This window comes from Rhinoderma darwinii, chromosome 5, assembly GCF_050947455.1.
Source record: "Rhinoderma darwinii isolate aRhiDar2 chromosome 5, aRhiDar2.hap1, whole genome shotgun sequence".
NCBI classification, from domain to species: Eukaryota; Metazoa; Chordata; class Amphibia; order Anura; family Rhinodermatidae; genus Rhinoderma; species Rhinoderma darwinii.
The window spans coordinates 89,497,179-89,516,468 of record NC_134691.1 but is presented as its reverse complement, the minus strand read 5'-3'; the positions used below and the strand labels follow the sequence as shown (position 1 = coordinate 89,516,468).

At 41.1% G+C, this 19,290-nt stretch overlaps 1 protein-coding gene across 1 annotated transcript in view; it reads right to left on the bottom strand.

The window, feature by feature from the left end:
* Positions 1-648: 648 nt before the first annotated feature.
* Positions 649-19,290, bottom strand: part of PCMTD1 (protein-L-isoaspartate (D-aspartate) O-methyltransferase domain containing 1) — a 62,359-nt gene continuing 43,717 nt past the window's right edge. Inside the window, exons 4-6 of the mRNA XM_075826257.1 lie at positions 13,018-13,189; positions 10,635-10,758; positions 649-3,482 (exon numbers count right to left, since the gene is read on the bottom strand). Coding sequence (XP_075682372.1) covers positions 3,115-3,482; positions 10,635-10,758; positions 13,018-13,189 — 664 coding nt within the window. The 3' untranslated portion in view covers positions 649-3,114. The remainder of the gene's footprint in view (positions 3,483-10,634; positions 10,759-13,017; positions 13,190-19,290) is intronic.

Sequence of the window (19,290 nt, the reverse complement as noted above, 5' to 3'; positions counted from 1 at the left end):
AATACTGCGGATTTTCTGCAACGGAATTAGATGCGTAAAATCCGCAGCATAATACAGTAGCGGTAAAGTGGATGAGATTGAACAAAACTCATCTACATGCTGAGCGGAAAAACCGCTCAGAGGTCGACATGCAGTGTATCGTTTTATTCCGCAGCATGTCAATTGTATTTGTGTAAACGCAGCTTATGTGTAGCGGATTTTCCCCATTGAATTCAATTGGAGGTAGAATCCGCAACAAATAGCAGTTGTTGCGGTTAATGTGACGGAATCGCAGCAATTTTGCCGCAAAAAACCGTACTCAGAAAAAAAACAAAAAACAGAAGTCGGTTTCTTCCTCCAGGCCGGCCTCCTGGAATGACACTTCATCCCATGTGACCGCTGCAGCCAATCACAGGCTGCAGGGGTCATCTGGGATAAAATGTCATCCCCCGATTTAGAGCCAACTTCGGGATTGGATCTCATCCTAAAAGAGCAGGAAAGTTTTCCCTGAATCCCCATGAGCTGTAATCTGGCAATATCCATGAGCCGTTCGGTGTCAGGGGAATACATTGAATGAATAGGTAGGCCTGCATGAACAAAATTAAAAATGCACATTTTTTATTTTTTTTTATTGCAATAATGTCCCAATGAACAGCATACGCAAAATGCTCAAATAACCACTTTTTTTTTTACTTTTCTATTTTCAGTTTATGCATTTTTAAAGTGGGTGAAAGGGATGAGACAAGCATTTCATGAAAATATATATATATATATATATATATATAAACCAAACATTTAAAAATAGTCATGAAAACATATATATATATTAACCGCTTGCAAAGAATACAATCAAATGAAAGTGCATTTCGTCTTTCTACAAAAGCATTTTACATTACACAATTTAGAAACTATCTCAGCTGTCCGTTAGGCCCAGAGAACCACATGTTAGAAACTTTACGGTTTGGAAATTGCTTAAGAAAATAAAAAACAAAAATTGTCTGGCATTATCTATCAATGGGACAAAATGTATAATGCGGAAGTAGGAAATAAAACAATGTAGGTTTTGGGCCGCTAGGCCAACCTCAGTAAGAATACACCACACACTATAAAAGTGAATTGAAATGAAGCTACATTTTAATGTCCATTGTAAAAGGAACTTAAGCAATTTTAATCAAAGCTTACAACAACGTTGTTGGTAGAAAGGGTATTTACATTTCTAATAACCTGAAAATAGACTATGAACTGACTAATCTACGGTCTTCTCCTTTAAATTAAGAAAGTTATCATCAGATAACATTGTCAAAATATTCTCTATATTGATTTATATTGCTTCTGCACTATGAACTATCTTTATATAGCTGGTGATATTATTTTAGAAGGAATGTTTCATATTTGTGCCCCTCGGAAAAATACACTTTAAAACAAACTTTCTGTTTCTGTACAATTGCCATCAAAATTAATGCATATGTATACAGTCATTTTTTCCATATGCCTCATCAACAAAGTTTGGAAAATAATGAGAAGCAACAAGAAACCATAAACGTTTGCCAATAAAGCAATAATATAGAATGGCATGAGGCCTGTTTACGGTCCTATACGGTGACCCGTTTACGGTTATATATGGCTATTAAAGAATTTATATACAATTTCACAACCAATTTTTTTATTTTTATTGCTCCAATGTATTTAAAATAAACAAATTAGGCTACTTTGCAAATAGTCTTGGTTAAAAATAGCCTACAGGTTTTGTGTCCATAGCTCCTATGCAGATCTGTTTCCATGGCTACAGACTACAAACAAACTTTGTAGTCTGATCCTGCAATAATACTCCTTTTCCACCCATCTCCTACTTCTAGCTAAAGTATACATATTTGGTAGGTTACCAAGAAGCAGGGGACAGACGGATGGCATTATGCCTGCAGGACACGACTACACCGGTTTTGTTTGTAATTCGTAACCATGACGACACAGGTCTACATAGAAACTAGACATTAAAAAATGGTAAGATTTGTAAAGTTCCTTTTTTTTCTTTTTAGGATATATTGGATCAATAGAAAAATGGTTGCAAAGGTGCAACATACCCTTTAAGATCAAGGACAGAAACTTTATTTGTAAGATGGGGGTCACCAACATCCACTACTCATTTTCTACCCATCAATGCAACATGGAAGGGAAACACTGCAGAAAAAGCAGTGAAAAACTTTTAAACCATGCAGATATTCAAAGAATAAACTGAATACAGTTAGAATGTTCTGATGTAGTCTGTAATTGTAGGCATTCTCTTCAAGAAGGGGATCATCTGTCATACAACAGAGCAGATTTAAGAACTGGATGGAATAGTTTGTTAAAATAATTGCTGCCGTACAATTACCGGTGTTCTACCTAAACATGATGAAAACAAAAAACTTCCATGGAACACTGGCTTTTGATTCCAGAAAAGCCCATCAACTGTAATGAATCAGTAGGTAATTTATCAATGGTTCTTTGTAAATAGCCAACACTGAAAACATTTAAACGCATTAGGAATATAGAAAACATTTAGGTTTGATTATATTAAAAGGAGGATTGTAACAAACAACATTTCTTCTAAATGCAACATAATTTCCATATTTGACACTTCCAATTTTTCTTAGAAAATCACAAAACTTGTGACGTTCACAAAAAGTTACCTTTGCTAAACTATTGCACTTTTCACTCTTTTCGACTGGCATATATAAAACAAAAGACTAACAAAATGAAACAATCAGAATGGAATGTTCCACTGCCACTTGTGTAATTTTAAATGATTGAAATGGCTTTAAAAGACGAGCCATTCAGACCCTTCTCAAACGTGCTATGCCCCGTATACAGATTATGGGCTGATGAAGAAAGCTTTTCCCAAAAAACAAGTGATACTACAAAGCAGTAACTTTGTTACATTTAAAAATCAGTGTACAATTTATCTTAAAATGTACAGAAAATATGGAGCTTGTAAAAAAGAAACTAAATCAATGAGTTGAGTTAAGACCGTTTAGGTGTTCGCTGGATCGGTTGCTGAAAGATATAACTGCCAAATAGTTTATTAACAAATGCTACATTTTCAAGAAAAAAAATGAAATATCAGCAGGCAATAAAGTTTCATATTCAAGTGTATCATCATTTCTCTCTATAATAGGTCAAGTATGCCTTTAAGGATTCTGGGAGAGGTAAGCTCAGAATTCTCTCACGAAGAAGGTTCTGTGGAGGCTCCTCAGCTTTCAAAGCTTCACTGTGATCCTTTTCTTCTTCTTTGCTGTCCTCGTCAATCTTTTCATCATCATCGCTATCTAAGGCTTGAGGAATTAGCTGATTTCCTACAAATACATAGGTGTTTATGCGACGTCTACGGCAACGCCGCCTTTTCCGCTTTGGAGGTGCTTTTGGAGGAATTCCTTTGGCCTGCATCTCATCGTTTATGCAGTTCCTAAGTGTACGGCGAATATAGATCCGAGCTAAGTCCTGTAGGCTTCTTACAGTACAGGCAGCTGTGAAAAAAAAAATACAAAAATATTTAATAGCAGTCATAAGTTGTAAACAAAAACATAAATCGGTCTCCTGTAGAAAGAAAAAAAAAATCATATGTCTGTTAATTTCTTCGTCACATGAAAATTTTTCAAAGGTGGGGTCTGGTCAACAAATAAGAATTCAGGCTGAATGAAGTAGCTCCCTCTCCCGGAAGGAAGTCCCAGAATTAAGTGGCAATAATTACGAATAGAGATGAGCGAACTTATAAGTTCGGTTCAGCTGGTTCGCCGAATTTCTTGAAAAAGTTTGAGTCGGACCGAACCTGTAATTCAAGAAAGCCCATAATAAATCATGTATGGAGCTCCCGTAATGACGGGTGGCTACATGTGTGCACCCGGCATTACGGCAGCGTTGCTAGGCGACGTCAGTAAATAGTCACTGTCCAGGGTGCTGAAAGAGTTAACTGATCGGCAGTAACTCTTTCAGCACCCTGGACAGTGAATTACGATCACAATATAGAGCAAACTGTAAAAAAAAAAAAAAAAGACGTTCGTACTTACCGACACGTTGGTGACGCGTCCCCATCGACATCCGGCCCGACATCCCTGGATGACGTATCAGCCAATGTGACTGCTGCAGCCAATCACAGGCCAATCACATGCTGCAGCGGTCACATGGACTGTCGCGTCATCCAGGGTTGTCGGGCTGGATGTCGAGAGGGACGTGTCACCGTTGCCTTGGTGACGCGTCCCTCTTTCGGCATACAGCCCGACCTCCCTGGCTGACGCGGCAGTCCATGTGACCGCTGCAGCCTGGGAATGGCCTGTGATCGGCTGCAGCCTGTGATTGGCTGCAGCGGTCACTTGGACTGAATCGTCATCCCGGGAGGTCGGACTGGAGGAAGAAGCACGGAGTTATCGGTAAGTAGGAACTTCTATTTTTTTTTTTACACGTTGATGTATCTTGTGATCGGAAGTCACTGTCCAGGGTGCTGAAACAGTTACTGCCGATCGCTTAACTCTTTCAGCACCCTGGACAGTGACTATCTCCTGATGTCGCGTACCGTAAAATCAGTGACTCATAAGCCATGTTCGGTCAAAACGTGTTCGGCCGAACCCGGTGAAGTTCGGATTCGCTGCGAACCGAACGTTTCACGATGTTCGGACCGAAACCGGGTTCGGTTGTCCCGGTTCGCTCATCTCTAATTACGAACAAACTTTTTTTTAATGGAAACTGAAGCTGTGTTTGTTTGTTTTTTAATTGATGGGGATGCCCAGTAGATTACGGAATCAGAATATAGAACTTTCTCTTTTTTCTAATGTGAATGCTTTTTTTTTTTTAGCAGTTTCAACAATCGTGCTAATCAAGTTATACTTTCGTTTTAATACAAGTTGAAATTTACAGCTTGATAACTACGAAAAAAATAATATGTGAGTGGTGACCTGGTGAGGGAAATTAGCTCCATGAGGTAGAAGTCTGTCTTCTCAACTTTGATGTTTGAGCTCTAAACTCCACAAGGATGAACACAGCCAAATTTCCTTTTTGGCTGAGTACATGTTTAAAAGCTTCCCCCAATTATGCAGGAAACGCTGGCAGGTTTTTCCTTATAATTTTTTCCCCAATTCTTCTTCTACCCTGGAAAATTAAAGCACGGACATGAAAGCTATCATACTGAATAAAAGAGCCTACAAGAAAGTATCTGTAGTTTTTGCTCAGTGGTTATCTCAGATCGCTTAAAATATGTGCTTCAATATATTTAAGATAACTAAAGAGTCTATCCTCTGAAAGAGTTGAGGTGCAGCCCGGTCATAGTCCCTGTTTCTACAAGCTTTCTCGTCTTATATTACTAACTCGTCCTCCCTTACCGTTTAGTACAATCCTACACACTACCTGTCCTAAGGCTGCTGTAATCACAATGCTTTATTAACTAGCAAGTTCTCTTTACATGAACACACACAGCTTGTAACTCACTATTTTGGTTAAGGTTCTGTTCACATCGGAAAAAGAGTCTCCTTTAGGTGCCTCCGTCGCAGATCCGGTTGGATTTACCTAAGACAGTAGCACAGCATGCTGCCCTATTGTGTTCGGTAAAATCAGACACCCCGACGGAAGCCAACAAAACCTATTAAAGTCAATGGGTTCCGTCGGCAACCGGTGATCTCCATTGTGCAACGGAACCGTTGGTTCACTTATTCTCTTGTTCTGCTCCTCTGACGGAGCAGGACAACGGAACAGCACAACGGACGTGTGAACAGAGCCTAAGATGTTAAAATTATTTTAGCTATATCTCTCTCCATCTATCTGCTCCTGCAATGGACATCAGCAAGGAAGAAGGGCTGGAGTTTTTACAGGTCTTCTTCTACCTATATTGAAATGAATGGCGTGTGCAGCCTGCAATTGAATGAAGCCAATAAAAAAAATGCAGAGAGCACAGATTTTTTTTTTTTTAAACTATATTACAAACTTGAATTTACACAGAGGTTTATTTCCGTTTTTCCATCGTTGCATTAAAAGAGCTATAACTTTTTTTTATTTGCGGGATGAGTTGCATTTTTCAATAGCACTACTTTTGGGTACATATTTTTTGATTAATTTGTATTAACTTTTTTTTTGTGGGGGGGGAATAGAAAAATCCCCAGTAATTTCTACCATAGTTCTATACGCTGTGATACCATATATGGCTACTTTCATTTTTTGTTTTTACACTTTTACAAAATAAAACCACTTTATGGAAAGTTGTTTTTTTTACTGTCCAGATTTTTTTAAAAATAATTTTTATTTGACAATAAACCGTAATCTTTTCAGTCCCACTAGGGGATTTCACTATGCAATCTTTCGCTGATATAATGCTTTGGGTTTATTGCCTGTCCGTGTAAAACGGCCTATTAGACATGTAGCCATGGCAGACCTGGAGGCGTTTATTAGGCCCCCGGCTGCCATGGCAGCCTGCAATCGTATTTGCGGGCATCCGATGGGTGACAGATGGAGCCCCCTCCCTCTGTAAACCACTTAGATGCTGCAGTCGCTATTGATCGTGGCATCTGAGGGGTTAAACGGTTGCGCTCAAAAGAAAATTTGATTGTGAGAGTAGAAGCCTGGCTGTCATAAGAAAAGGCATTTTTGTGGTCACTAACGGGTTAAAGCTGATGCAATATTTGACAGAATTTAGAAAAAGTTTAGGCACACTGATTAAAGTGGCGAAAGTCGGCAATATGCTCAGTTAGGTAATTACCAATAATGTATAAATTATTGAATTTGTTTAAGGTTTCAGGACTTGTTTGATGATTTTAACCCCTTTCTGCTGCAGCCACTTTTGACCTTCCTGACAGAGCCTCATAATTAAAATCTGACATGTCTCACTTTATGTGGTAATAAGTTTGGAATGCTTTTACCTATCCAAGCTATTCCAAGATTGTTTTCTCGTGACACGTTGGACTTTATGTTACTGGTAAAATTTGGTAGTTAAATTCAGTATTTGTGAAAAACACCAAAATTTTGAGAAAAATTGCTAAAATGTGCAATTTAAATGTATCTGCCTGTAAGAGGCAGTTATAGCACACAAAATAGTTGCTAATTAACATTTCCCATGTGTCGATTTTAGATTGGCATAGTTTTTTTTGAACATCCTTTTATTTTTCTAGCACGTTACAGGGCTTAGAACTTTAGCAGAAATTTCTCACATTTTCAAGAAAATGTCAAAAGGCTATTTTTACAGGGACAAGTTCAGTACTGAAGTGGCTTTGAGGTGCCCATACAATACAAACTCCCATGAATCACACCATTTTAACAACTGCACCCCTCTAAGTATTCAAAACAGCATTTACAACATTTCTTAACCCTTTAGGCGTTTCACAAGAATTAAAGCAAAGTAGAGGTAAAATTTACACATTTCATTTTTTTTGCAGAAATAAATTTTTAATCCAATCTTTCCTGTAACCCAGAAGTTTTTACCAGAGAAACGCAACTCCATATTTATTGCTCAGATTCTGCAGTTTTTAGAAATATCCCACATGTGGCAGTATTGTGCTAATGTACTGAAGCACCGGCCTCAGAAGCAAAAGTAGCACCTAGTGGATTTTGGGGCCTTCTTTTTAGATTATAGTTTAGACACTGTCAGGTTTCACCCCAAAAGTGACCCAATTTTCAAAACTACACCCACAAGGAAATTTAGGGGTATGGTGAGAATTTTGACCCCACAGGTTTTTTGCAGAAATTATTAGAAGAAGGTCATGAAATTAAAATCTAAATTTTGTTTCAATAAAATGTAGGTTTAGCTAATTTTTTTTAATTTCCATAAGAACTAAAGGAGAAAAAGCACCCCAACATTTGTAGAGCAGTTTCTCTAGAGTAACAAAATACCCCATATGTGGTAATAAACGGCTGCTTGGACACACGGCAGGGCTTAGAAGGGAAGGAGCGCCATTTGGAGTTCAAGTTTGGCAGGGATGGTTTGCGGAGGTCATGTCGCAATTGCAAAGCCCCTGAATGGCCAAAACAGTGGAAACCCCCCAAAAGTTACCCCATTTGGGAAACTACACCCCTCAAGGAAGTTATCGTCCTTATACTTGACGAGCAACACGTTCTCGCTGCCCTGCTTTCACCCCTTTCTTAGGGGTTGCCCAATCAGAGTTTTAGAGAGGCCCCTCTGTTTTTTGCGCACGGTGCCGCATGATCCAGTACTTCTGATGGAGAGACATTTAAATAGTGGGATGCTGGAGTAGAACTTATCCACGTAAAGGTGATAACCCTGGTCCAGCAGTGTTTGCATTAATTCCCACTAACTCCCAGGACAGGGGGGCATTCTGCAGGTTCTATCCTGGTGTCCATCCCTTCATAAACCCTAAACTTGTAGGTGTACCCTTAGCTGCTCTCGCACAGCTTGTATATTTTAATTCCATAGTTCGCGATCTTGATTTTAAATAGGCGGTCATATGTGGGATCATCACAGGTGGGCACGGTGCATTATCATTATAATGCCAAAATTTCTAAAATATTTCATATTGTACTCGGGGCATTGCCATGCAGTAAAATGGGGTGCTGTATAAAATGTCCGTACTCCAATATTGCCTAATATCCAAATTTTTTACTAAGCCCATATGTAGCACAAGGCTCCAAAATGTCATCATCTCCGCTGTCTCTATTTGGGTCCACCTAGCAAATGATGACGTGGGGTTTTGGGCTAAAAATTGCTGGGCGTATAAATTTGTCTGGGCCACCATTAAATTAACAAAATCCTCAGAGAACAAGAGCTTGAAAAAGCGAATTTCTGCAAAGCCTGCAGTCTCAAACCAAAATCCTGAGCGGCCTATGAAATCTGGAATGTGAGGCTCATAATTCTCAGGGGGTGGGTTCCATATGGTATCACTCATTTGGGGAGTTGCCTCAGCTGATGTCTTAGGGCGTCTTTGCGGGGCTTCCTCATCACTGGATGAGGATGATTAGGAGGTGGTCAAGAAGAATGGGGAAATTTCCTCTTCTCCCTCGCTGGCCGAATCAGTGTCAAAAGGCCAGGATGGTGATTGCCTCCTCGGCTGAATAGACCCTTTGGGATGATTGGAACATTTTTATTAGGGGGGAATCTAGTCCATCAACACGTGTCATTTATTTTTATAGAGGTGGTTGTGTGTGTTGTGCCTTTACACAGGTATATGAAATTTCAAAAGTGGAAAAAAAAAGAAAAAGAAAAGAAGAATAAGACCAAAATTTAGGAGAAAGAAATGTACTAAACGTCAAAAATAAAACTGTAAAAAATTCCTTGACAACCTGACACTAATAAATTAATGCGAACGCTGGAAAAAAAAAAAAAACTAAAAAAAATATATATAAAATTGTGCTATAGCTCTCACTACGCTATGAAAGATGTAGTGACCCGAAGTACAGTTAAATAAACATGAATGTCCGTCACTAACTGGCGCTAAATATAACAATGTCATTTTATAAAAAAAAACTGTCGAAAATAAATATAGCTAAAACTTCTGCTATATAATTATTTTTACAAAACGGACATCAGTAAACATCCGCTACTCTAATTCCCTACCTATGCAGGTACTAACTACACCCAACTAATTTATTTTCGTTTTAAAGAAACAAAAAGAAAAAAACCTGCGTCATCAAATTACCAGGCGGATTACAGACTCAGCGGCCGCGAGGCGCACAAAAAACGATGGTGCAGTAAAAAAAAAAAAATTTGAGCACAGATGCCGATCAGTAATAGCACTCACTGATCAGTGAAGAGTGGCCGCAGGATGCACACAGTGAATTGGTGCAGGTAAAAGTAAAAAAAAACCCTGCATCAAAAAAAATAAAAAATGACCACTGATGCTAATCAGGGACGGCGGTCACGGATCAGCACTTAGACATCAAAATGTCCTGTGTCAGACCGATCAGTGATGGCGGACAGGGAGCGGCACTCAGCAACTGCAGGACGTAAAAAGGGGAAGTGGGGGAGGGGTACACGGATGGCAAAATTTAGGGACAACACTAGTGCTGCTGCTAAAAAAACTATAAAAAAAAAAAAAAATCAGCAACAGCGCAGATGATGATTATGAGGATGATGATGAGGAGGATGACCACAGCGGAGGTGAACACACAGTCGCAGGATCGCAAGACCAGAAGGCCTCAGAACTGGTAAGTATGGCTCAGACAGTCACATTAGCTCTCATTACCGTTTCAAACCGGAATGTGGCGGGCAGAGCTGGCATAGGGTGTTAGAAACACCAGCATGGCTGCGATTGGTCGGTCAGTGCAGACTGACAAATCATAGCGATCGGGGGGGGGGGGGGTGGCACCGCCGCCTCCTATTAATCCAATACGATTGAATAATGCAACATAAGTGGCAAGAGCATGAAGTAAAACATTTTATGTCTAGTGGTCGGGGCACAAGCAGTGAAGAATAGTTATGACATGACACACAAGTCTTTAGACCCCCATTAGTAGAACAGCCTGCTAATTAAAAGTGAAAAAAGTGCAACTGACAGAAATATGGAGAGGAGCTCAGGAAAGTCACGAGGGAACTGCTCAACGGAGGTTTCTGAGGTTTTGCTTGGAACACGCAGTTAGCATTTATATTAAGTCCTGTTTGTTTTTGTCATAACCGGAGATACACTCACAGTGCAAATGAGCTATGTCTTAGGACAACAAAAGAATAGGAGAAGATATAAGGAAATACTTACGCAGTTTCACAGTTTCAGATTTGTGATTGTCATTCTTACTTGGTTGCATTAAGGGGGCAAAAGAAACCGCTAAAATGTTCTTACTTTCCCATGTATTCTGTCCGGTTCTCTGGATCTGTGTAAGCTGAGGAATGGAAACCAAGCAAGTTAATACAGTTAGACAAACATGTGGCAATAGTTCGTTGTGTGATCCTTACAAATCTATTGCGGCGCTAAAAAACTAAAAATATTGCATAGAGGGCTTAGTTGCTGACTGCGTGAATACGTTACCACTTTCTAGTACCGGTGCAGAATAAAGCAGTCATCAGCGATCATGTTTTTAAAGAAGCAATTGTCAGAATTTTTTTTATTTTTAGGCAAGGATCACACACAGTTTTGATGCAGGATTTGGCTCCGTTTTTTTAAAGCCACGCCAGAAATGGACACAAAAGAAAGGAGATGCATCAGTCTTTTCTATATACCTTTTCTTCTCTTTAGATCCACTTCTGGCTTTGGGTAAGAAAAACTGCGTGTGTGAACATGGCCTTAAGCCACTTTACTCCTCCACTGAAGTGAATGGGGTAAAGTAGGGAATATAAACCTTAAAAACGGAAGCGATTATGGCTTGAAATTATTTTTTTGTGTGAATGGGTCTTTTAAAAACCCCATTTATAAGTAGAGAAATCTTTAGGTCGAAATAAAACATACTGTGCATACATATGAAAACATACAACCATTGAGTGTTCTGTCACCACATTATAAGTGCTGTGCTGTGTGAGTAAGTCCCCAAGAAACTTTACCGAAGTGTCTGAAGTGTGAAAATACATCGCGTCCTGGATGGAGGCAATGTCTATTCACTCTCAAGACACTTCGGTAAAATTAATGTGGGAGTATGTGACAGCACAACGTGATCTCGCGAGATCACGCTGTGTTGCGAATACTGCTAAAAATTAATAAGGAGAAGTGTATGATGCAGATTGGTCACAGATTGGTCAGCGTCATACACTTCTCTTCACAACGCCCAGTTGGTAAAAAAGTAAAAACACGCCCAGTTGTCTATTAAGAAACGAATTAGCATAAATCTAAAATTGTGCATAACTTGCTCAAAATTGATCGTTTTTAAAAATAAAAAACACTTATCTACTACATTACAGCGCCAATCCGATTATGTAGGAGATAGGGCACTTATAATGTGGTGACAGAGCCTCTTTAAGTTAAATAAAAAAAAGTTGCCCTAAATTTCATGCTGCAATCTTCATTCCTTTATTCACATTCAGACCACCCTGGTATGCAGTTTCCAACCCGCTTCTAGTTTAAGACTTTTCTCATGTGGCCATGTCCCTCCCAGTAAAAAAAAATGCTGGATGTGAGTTGTGTGTGTCCAGGATGCTGCCGCTTTCCCTAGCTCTCATGTATCAGTACAGATTGTGGAAAGGGAGAAAGTAGTACAGAAATACAGCTAATATACCATGTACAGTTTTAAAGGGGTTTTCACAAGTTATTTAAAAAATTGGCCAGGAGTAGGAGATACCAAAAAAATTTAATAAAAATAAAAAAAGAGCCGTTGCTCAATTCACAGATCCCAGTTGTTCCAGTGCCGCCGCATCGGTTATTCGCCGCCGCTCGCACATGATCGCTGCAGCCAATCACTGGCCTCAGTGGGTATACGGCCCAGGATCGCGGAGGCCAGTGCTTGATTGCAGTGATCATGTGGAAATATGGGCATGTCATCGCTGCAGCTATGTCAATACACAGCGGCAGGGAGGAACGGAGCGGCGGCGCTGAAACGACAGTGAGATGTGGGGTGAGTAATGGCTCTTTTTTCTTTTTTTTTGCATCCCTCCTGCATTGGCAATTTTTTTTAAATAACTCTGAGAACCCGGTTGGAAGCTAATCTGCCTTCTGCTGGTTCCAAATGTCAGAACCTTCATTTCTGGCAGCCAGTGCATAGAATATACATTCTACATTTAATGCTGAGCACATAAGAGCCGGAGACCATTACCTATCTGCACCATATATTACAGTATGGTCAAACTAAAGAATTATTACATTACATTGCCATTAGATTGATGGGATGGACACCTGGAAGGTCACCAAGTAGAGGACAGTAGAAGTCATTCTTAGAGTTATTAATGGAAAGCACGTCTAGATAACAGAACATTAGCCCGAACAGAATTTCAGCAAAGTCGGTACAGTCTGAAGACCTAGCGTGCACTTCATTTGCATAGTGAAAGTGACTTTCTGTCCACATAACGACAGGTGGGATCATAAGAGAATTTGTAAACCAACTGCCCAGTAAGAGGATAACCTGCCCTAACTTTTACCGAGTGTACTTTCTAACGGGGCCCACAATAAAAGAATTCACCGAAGTGCTCCATTAAAGGTGAAAAGTAAAAAGTATCACCTGGTCTTCAATAGGCATCACTAATATTCCTCCAACTTTCAATAAAATTTTCATGTAATTTTCATGGTCTTTCTGGACTCCAGCACCACAATAAATCCGATCATATTGTGGACTGTCCGATGCGATCTCCAAACAATTTCCAACAACAAAATTAGGCTCACAAAACTCAAATCTGAAATACAAAGTGTGACACATGAAGTACAGTATTCACTGCAGTAATTAGGGACATCATCATTAGTAAATTCTGATCACATGATTAGTAAAACTTCACACTATGGCTAAATGCACACGTTGCGTATTACATGCGCATTTGCCGCGCAGATTTTAATGCGGCAAATCCGCAGTGTAATACGATGTCAGCAAAGTAAATGAGATTTCAAGAAATATCATCTAAAAGGGCTTTTCCACACACAACGGAATTGCTGTAGTAAACTTCTGCGGCAATTCCATTGAAAAACGGCAGACATTCCGCTGCGCCAAAAATGCACCATTTCCTGCGGTTTTTACGGCAGAAAATGGTGCATATTTTGCTTTGTTTTCCCAATGTTAGGAGATAGAGACCTCTCCTCTGAAAAACGCAGCAGTTCTGGCCACTTTCCGCAGCAGGAATTGACATGCTGCTGTACGAAAAATACGCACCGCAGGTCAATTTCTGTTTGGAATTTTCCACTATGCTGCTACTGTATTCTGCTGCATTTTTTCCGTCTGAAATTCCAGCTGGAAAAAACACGGCAATTCCGCAGAGTGTGGACGAGCCCACGCGGTGCAAATTTTCTGCGCGTAAATTGTCCTGTGGTGTGTATTCTAAAATCCGCAAGCATGTAAATTCATCTTGCGTTTCTGCTTGCGAATCGTATCTGTCTAGTTTTAAAGAAGAACGCACCAAATACGCAGCATAAAAACACACCTATTTCCGCATCAAAAAAAAATCGCACCTAAAAACGCATCAAAACACACCATTAGTGCGGTTTTAGCTGCAGAGTTACGTGCGTATACCTGCGGTTTTGATGCGGATTTCCCGCATCAAATTACGCAACGAGTGCATACAGCCTATGGGTTTCTAACCAGGTGCTGTTGCAGCGTTGAGACAATAAGGGTATGTTCACACGCAGTGTTTTCAAACGTAATTCGGTCGTTTTACTTCTCGAATTACGCCTGAAAAAACGCCCCTAATACGCCTACAAACATCTGCCCATTGCTTTCAATGGGAATTACGGTGTTCTGTTCCCACGAGCCTTTATTTTACGCGTCGCTGTCCAAATTTTCAACTAGCTGAAAAATACTAAGGCCTCATGCACACGACCGTAGCCATGTGCACGGCTGTGATTTTCGGGTCGGCCGGCCACAGTGTGTCAGCCGCGAGCCGTCCGCATATCGCGGGCTGTGCACATTGACCGCGGCCATTATTTTCAATGAGCCCGGACCGCACAACACGGCCGTAATAAGGCTTGCCCGTTCTTTCTGCAGTCCGGGCTCCGGGGCCATGTTGGGTGTGTAAGTCGGCTCTTGGTATACCCCGACCTATCACTTCATTGTGTTTCTGCATGTGAATCTGCTTTTCTACACGTTTACCATTGTGCTCATACTTTTGCTGACATGTTTCTTGGACAGTTCTGTCCTTACACGTTCCTCTAGGGCCCTCCTATGCAGATTATAGACAATATACTAGGTTATGATGCAGGTGTTAGAAAGCAGTAGTAGTGGGCTACTGGTAATGTGTGGACCTTCCGTGCGACATTGGTGTAGCTTTTAACTTGTGATTCAATAAAGTCATGTTTTATATACCTTAATCTGTGGTCATTTTACACTTTATTGGTGATTAAATAGCGTTTTTAGTGTAAACCCCTATACATCCGGCCATCCCCCTATCAGTACTTACTATAAAGTATGTTATATAGACATTTTTTTTATGTTTATTGTAAAAAAATGTGTGTGTATTTTTTTTTATTTAACATTATTTTATTTTTTTACTTTAATGTATCTATATGCCAGTACATTAGCCTGTGTATGGATAGTAGTACACAGGCAGTGTTAGGACATACCTAAGTATGCCCTAACAACAGGAAATATGAAATATGTCCTTCAATGGACCCCGGGCTGTCTGCCCATATATGGTATGTCCCTCGATCGCATCACAGGGTTTCCCTGTGACGCTATCCAAAGGGCATTCCTCCTCATTTTCCCCTTGAATGCTGCAGTCAGAGCCGGGCTGCAGCTGTAATACAGCCATTGCCCCGCTCATGACAATAAGTGCGCGTGGTCAGCACGAGGTCATGCGGCCGGCGCTGCACTAATGAGAAGCGGTGCAGGCACTGAAGACAGAACATGGGGGTGTTGTGCAGTGCGCCCGCCATGTTCTGTTTCAGTGCCGGCACTCATTAATGTAGCGCTGATCGCATCACTTCATGCTGACTGCGCGCGCGCAAACACACACACACACACACACACACACACACACACACACACACACGTCAGCAGTGGCTTAGCTATAGGGATCGCAGCGATCGCAATTGCGACCGGGCCCCGTAGCGAGGGGGCCCGCGGCCCCCCGCATCACATCAATAAAAAGTTACTATAGTAATTCTGGCCCGTTACTATAGTAACTGACAGTACTTACCTTCCTGGTTCCGGAGGGCAGCGGAGGTCCTGACGTCACAGCGCTGTGCGCAGCGCATGACGTCACAATGCTATGCGCCGCGCACAACATCGTGATCCCGGATAGAGTCAGGACAGAACTTCCGCCGCGGCTGAAGAGGAGGGTAAGCTTAATATCCCTGTCTGCTGAAGCGGATTGGCGGGGTCCGACTCCCGGGAGCCGGACAATCAGCTGTTTTGAAGGGGTCGCAGCACTCGTACGACAGCTGTGCTGCGACCCCTTCAAAACAGCTGATTGGCTGGCTCCTGGGAGACGGACCCCGACACATCAGCTATTGATGGCCTATCCTGAGGATATATCCAAAGCAGAAAATTACCACAGCACTGGACCACAAGTGGGTGCACGCCTCAATAGGACCGGATCCGCGGTCCCCAATATCAGATAGACAAAATAGACGACGAGACAGCACTTGTCTCCTCGTCTATTTGGTCTATCCTGAGGATAGGCCATCAATATTTAGAGACTGGACAACCCCTTTAAGCCTACGATGTAGCAGGCTTAGGGGGCCCATGAGACAGGATCACAGATTGTGTGATCCTGTCTGCTGGGCCCTGTATCTAAGCCAATCACATGGTAGGCTTAGATACATGGCCCATGTTTGATCCTGTCTGATGGGCCCTGTATATAAGCCTACCACACGGTAGGTTTAGATACAGGGCCCCAGCACACAGTAATCTTATACTGTATAAGATTACTGTCGGCTGGACTCTGTATCTAAGCCTACCTTGTGGTAGGCTTACATACAGGGTCCCACAAACAGTATCACACATGGGCCCTGTATCCAAGCCTAACACATGTGTTACTAATAGTTTTTTGTGTGTTTTCTTACAGGTTCGGTCGTTGGACTACGTCGGATTCCAGGACTACTTCGATGACGGCTTTTTTTATTATCAATAAAATGCTTAATGAGGGTTGTGTGGGTTTTTTTTTTATTTCAATAAAATATTTTTTCTATGTCTGTGTTGTTTTTTAAACTAGATTACTACCGCCTTAGTAATGGCCGCCGGTTGATTGACAGCATCCATTGCTAAGGCGGGACCTGGTGTTAGCCGGTGCAGAGGCTAGCACTAACCCCCATTATTACCTCGGTACCCACCGCCACCAGGGTTGCTGGGAAGAGCCGGGTACGATGCAGTACCTGACCATCTGTAGTGATGGTCAGCCACCGGGGTGGCCGCAGGCTGGCATTATCAGGCAGGGACAGGCCAGAAACAGTGGCCTTTCCCACCCTGGTGATGCTAGGCTGCTGCTGCTTTATTGTATCTGGCTGGTTATGAAAAATTGGGGGGACCCCACGCCATTTAAAAAAAATAATTGGAAAGAACGATGTGGGGTCCCTCCCCCCAATTTTCATAACCAGCCAGATACAACACAGCAGCAGCAGGCAGCATTACCAGGGTGGGAAGGGCCACTGTTTTTGGCCTATCCCAGCCTAATACTACCAACCTGCGGCCGCCCCGGTGCCTGACCGTCACTACAGATGGTTGGGTACTGGTTCGTACCCGGCTCTTCCCAGTACCACTGGTGGCGGTGGGTACCGGGTAATAATGGGGGTTAGTGATAGCCTCTGCACCTGCTAACATTAAGCCCCGCCTTAGTAAAGGAGGTTGTCAATCAGCCAGCGGCCATTACTAAAGGCGGTAATAATAAAGTTTAAAAAAATACAAGCACGTAGAAAAAAATATTTTATTGAAATAAAAAACACAACCCCCATTAACCATTTTATTGAGAATAAAAAAAAACGCTGTCATTGTAGTCCTCGTATCCGAAATAGTCTAACAACCGAACTTCTAAAAAAACACAAACACAAAAAAATAATTAGAAACACAAAGAAGCAAAATTATTATTTGTACCTTCCCTGGGTCCAGCGCTGGAGCCGCAATGTCAGCGAGCTGGGCTATGTATCTAATCCAATTATGTATGATATTGTCTGCTGAGCTACTGTATCTAATCCTATCATGTGTGATACGCTCTGCTGAGCTGTGTATCTAATCCCATCATGTGTGTTACTGTCTGCTGAGCCGCTGTATCTAATCCTATCAATAGGATGTGTTACAATACGAAGTTGTGAAGCTTAGTATTGAAATACATGAATTAACGGTATTAAACCAGTTGATGAGGCTGCACGGTATCTAAACCGTATCGAAATTTCGATACATCGTGCAACCCTAGTAAGATATTGGCTTTCATTGTGATTTAGTGGCATCCCAGAATCTAGTCCTGTCTAGCCTATTTTAGCAACTTTTCTTCTGGACTTGAAACAAGTAGTTCATGCACAAAACTTTTAAATGTGTCTGAATAAAAAAAGTGTTTGGAAAAAAAATAAAAAAAAAAACGGCCTAAAAATCCTCAACAGTGATGTTAAAAACAGATATCCACCTTTGGTACAGCTATTGCAACCAGTGATGTATAGAGAGCAAACATTCTTTCACATGGGTGATAACAGTTAGTGCAAAACATTGTTCCTCAGATCTCAAGTGTCATATTAAAGTCCAGAATTTTAGTTTTTAAAGGATACCAGGATCAAAGCTCCAGGGGAGCAGAACTGGTTTGAAGTCCGGGAGTAGCAAGAACAGTTTTACTTCCCCCGGATTTATGTGTTTGTAAGGAAGGGGTGGGATGGGGAAGCTGCAAGTGACAGCAGGAAGAAAGATCACAGCCTGTTACGGTGATCTCTCGGACTGCGCTACACAAGAGCGTGTAAACTGAGAAAGAGCATCGCTAAATAGTGAGGTAGAAGATTATATACTAGTCCTACTAAATGAATAGAATATCAAAAAGTTTATTTATTTCAGTAATTCAATTTAAAAAAAAAAAAAGTGATCTATTTCCAGCATTTTTTCTTTTAATGTTGATGATTATGGCTAACAGTTAATGAAAACCCCAAATGTAGTGTCTCAAAATAAGATTATATAAGTCCAATTTCAAAAATGATTTTTAATACCGAAATGTTGGCCTACTAAAAAGTATGCACCGTATATGCACTGAATACTTGGCCGGGGCTCCTTTTGCATGAATTACTGCATCAATGCAGCGTGGCATGGAGGCGATCAGCCTGTGGCACTGCTGAGGTGTTATGGAAGCCCAGGTTGCTTTGATCGTGGCCTTCAGCTCGTCTGCATTGTTGGGTCGGGTGTCTTTTCTTCTTTACAATACCCCATGGATTCTCTATGGGGTTTAGGGCAGGCGAGTTTGCTGGCCAATCAAGCACTGTGATACTGTGGTTATTAACCCCTTAGTGACCAGCCCATTTTAGGCCCTAATGACCAAGCTATTTTATTCGTTTTTCTATAGTCGCATTCAAAGAGCTATAACTTTTTTATTTTTTCGTCTACATAGCTGTATAAGGACTTGTTTTTTGCGGGATTAGTTGTACTTTTTAATAGCACCATTTTTGGGTACATATAATTTTTTTATTAACTTTTATTAACTTTTTTTGGGGGGATTATAAAAAAACCTGAAATTCCGCCATTGTTCTATGCGTTTTTAAATTGACACCGTTCACTATGCGGCGTAAATAATTGTTACCTTTATTCTATGGGTCGGTACGATTACGGCGATACCACATATGTAAAGGTTTTTTATGTTTTACGACTTTTGCACAATAAAAACACTTT